This window comes from Volvox carteri (genome assembly GCF_000143455.1).
Source record: "Volvox carteri f. nagariensis unplaced genomic scaffold VOLCAscaffold_658, whole genome shotgun sequence".
NCBI lineage: Eukaryota > Viridiplantae > Chlorophyta > Chlorophyceae > Chlamydomonadales > Volvocaceae > Volvox > Volvox carteri.
The window spans coordinates 1-3,161 of NW_003308160.1; the positions used below are offsets into that span (position 1 = coordinate 1).

General features: G+C 52.9%; 1 protein-coding gene across 1 annotated transcript; it reads left to right on the forward strand.

Moving 5' to 3' along the window:
- Positions 1–113: 113 nt before the first annotated feature.
- VOLCADRAFT_108747 (uncharacterized protein) lies at positions 114–2,969 on the forward strand (the record flags this gene model as incomplete). Its single annotated transcript, XM_002959736.1, has 6 exons — positions 114–128; positions 538–687; positions 1,028–1,119; positions 1,497–1,587; positions 1,910–2,302; positions 2,775–2,969. Exons 2-6 carry the CDS (start codon positions 550–552, stop codon positions 2,967–2,969), a joined length of 909 nt encoding a protein of 302 aa, XP_002959782.1. The 5' UTR covers positions 114–128; positions 538–549.
- Positions 2,970–3,161: the final 192 nt, after the last annotated feature.

The following is a 3,161-nucleotide window of genomic DNA, read 5'->3' on the forward strand; positions in this document are numbered from 1 at the left end:
CCCCAGCAAAACATGCGTAGTTGCCAACCCTTTGCGGCCGGTTTAGGGACACCCCTTTCCCTCTTACACACAACTGGGTAGGCCTAGTTGCAGCTGGCTGCGCCTGCTTTCAGACAACGTGGGATAAGGTGCGGAGTCCGTTGATCACCGCATCGTCCCCTTCTGGGTGTTTTCGTCGCGTGCCATTCTTATCGCCTTCATCATAGCCATTACTTCGTTCTCCTCCGGACCTCCTCCGACTCCACCGTGCACTTCATCCCGCTCGGCCATCTCTTCACTGTTACTGACACCCAATGTGCCAGTAACGCTGTGTTCTCTGATTTCCTTCCTTATTAAACTGGGTCCAAATGTATTGTATATTGTTACTTTTGACGTCCCTATTCCCCAACAAACGACGTTCTGACTTGTGCTTGCTTGCACAGTTATCGGGCGATCTTGTGTTGTCTGAAGTTAGCGCCTTGTTCCCAGCTAATCTTTGTGGGCTGAACACAACTCAGTTATCCCCTTTGGTTCCTATTACTAGCCCTGCCCATCCAGCCCAACACGGAGATGGGTGCCGCCACAGCTGAGGTGGAAACCGCCATGGCTGCCGAAGGCGCCGAAGCAGGGGAACAGGATGGGCAGCCAGGGGCAATGCAGCTGCTGCAGCCAGGGATGGCGCTGGTGTCAGGCAGCGGGCTGCAGCAGGTAAGTGGACATGTCAGGCTGCAAGCCACGGGTTTGTACAGGTGCCAGGGTGACAGCCGAGCCCCTGAACAGGAGCTGGGTTGCCTGTCGTACACGCACATATGTTAGGGTACGGCACATGGTGCAAGTCATGTTGCATGATGGCCAGCTCATGAAAACCCAGTCGCCTGCCTTTGTTCATGCTGGGCACAAAGCCACCCCTGAGCCTTGCTTTCAGTTACTCGCGGCCCGCCCCCACCCTTTCCATGTCCCTCTTTCCTCCGTTCTGCCCTGCCCATCCAGCCCAACACGGAGATGGGTGCCACTGCCGCTGAGGAGGACACTGCCATGGCTGCCGAAGGCGCCGAAGCAGGGGAATAGGATGGGCGGCCGGGGGCAATGCAGCTGCTGCAGCCAGGGATGGCGCTGGCATCAGGCAGCGGGCTGCAGCAGGTAAGTGGACATGTCAGGCTGCAAGCCACGGGGTTGTACAGGTGCCAGGGTGACAGCCGAGCCCCTGAACAGGAGCTGGGTTGCCTGTCGTACACGCACATATGTTAGGGTACGGCACATGGTGCAAGTCATGTTGCATGATGGCCAGCTCACGAAACCATATTATTTTCATCCATATAATTCATCCATATGCAGTTTCCTAAAATCTCAGGTCCGGAAAGTGTCCAGGGTTCATCAAGGACCGAATTTCTTCAGCATTCCAATCTAAGCTTGGATGAGGAGCGTGCTATTCGTATAGCCAAACAAAAGGAATTCCTTGCAAAGCTAGGACTTCAAGCCATTGTTGACAATATCCGGTCGCCTCGCTCGCCTATCAGACGACAGAGTACCCACTCAGCTCCATTTGAGACTCGCAGATCCACTAGGCTTACTGTCTTATCATCAAAGCTTAGCAAGCAACAAGTGAAGGTATGTGGTGTCCCAACGGGTGGTTAAAGATACCTAGGCGGCGGACCCTACTTTAGGGTTCTCATTTCCTTCCTCTGTGAAAGATCTCAGTTCATAAATATTTACAATGTTTATTGTCATATTGGGTTTAACAATATTCTCTGCTGCAGATGCCGACCCATGCTGCAGAAGCGGCTGTCGTCGAGGACACTGCTGCAGTGGTGGTGAATCACGCTCCTGAGATGCATCTTAATTTTTCTCAGACCAACACAAAACTTGGGCGGAGATGCACAACCTGGATTTGAAGGCCGACGAGGGCCGGCTCCTCGCGGCCATCCTCCAGTGGCCTGAGCAGTATAAACTCTACTGTGGGAGTGAGGGCTCCTTTCATCACTCCTTTGCAGTATGTGGAATTCTGGTGGCGAATGGCATGTATGCCCCAGACTTTAACAACCCCAAGCTGCAGGCTATCAACCACTTCACTGAGGACATGAAGTCTGCCCTGCTGTCTGGGGGGCTGAAGCAGTTTGAGCTTGCACTCCTTCTTGCGGGTCTGAATGCACTCTGCCAGGGAGACGTGGGAGCACAGGGTCAGCAGGTCCGGAAGCGTGCAAAGTCTGCTGCAAGCAATGACTGCAGCAAGAGGACAAAATGTACCGCACAGGAGATGGCGGGCTTGCTTAAGAAGGAGTTTCACTCGGACATCATGTCTGCATCCAACTTCAAGGACATCCCGGTAAGGTGTCATGGTCCAGGATTCTTTACTATTCACAACATACATCCATAGAGGGTTTGGCACCACTGGTAAGGCGCGACCATTGCCCCCGAGAGATCCCGGGATCGATACTCGTTAGGGTTAAAGTCCTTCCGATGGTGGAAGACATTGCCCCCTTAGTTGATGGACGGTGGTGACCTGGGGTAAAGATAACCCGCGAGCTGACCAGGAATGGAGTTGGGCCGCTGTCAACCTGGCAGATTCCGTTGGAAATGGTGGTGGGTGCGAAACCTGAGCGATCCACTGAGAAGTTGACTAGGGTGACTGGATGAGGGTGCCCCGAAATACCGGGGAAGGCAGGGTTTCGCAGGGTAGCTGCCACGGGCGTAGATACACCCCCCTGTTTCACACATCATACATCCTGATGAAATATTTGCATGGGCTAACCCTAAGACACCCTCCTGTAATGTTGTATGCTTTTATCAATCCACAGGAGGTGAAGGTTCGGATTGCAGAACTTATTAATAAATTTGGCGGAACTGAAGGTGCCGCCACCATGGTAGGCATTAAGGCCAAGGCAAACACAACCGAGGAGGATGTTGCTGAAGAATTGATGAAGTCACTCCGCCACAAATGGAAGAACCTCCGCAACATGGCTAAGAAGACACAGAAAGAGAAGGGTGCATGACTGTGAACTTGCTAGCCTCATCATGCTTGTATAAATGGAGACAACAGGACATGTGATGCCTCCCGCTGCCTGCACCTAGTCAATCCATGTGCAATAGCGCTAGCCAGCACATGTGTATGTACACAGGAACCCAAGCTCTATGTATATGTGCATGCATGGTAAATGTCAGTTGCTCCTCAACATGCCATCATC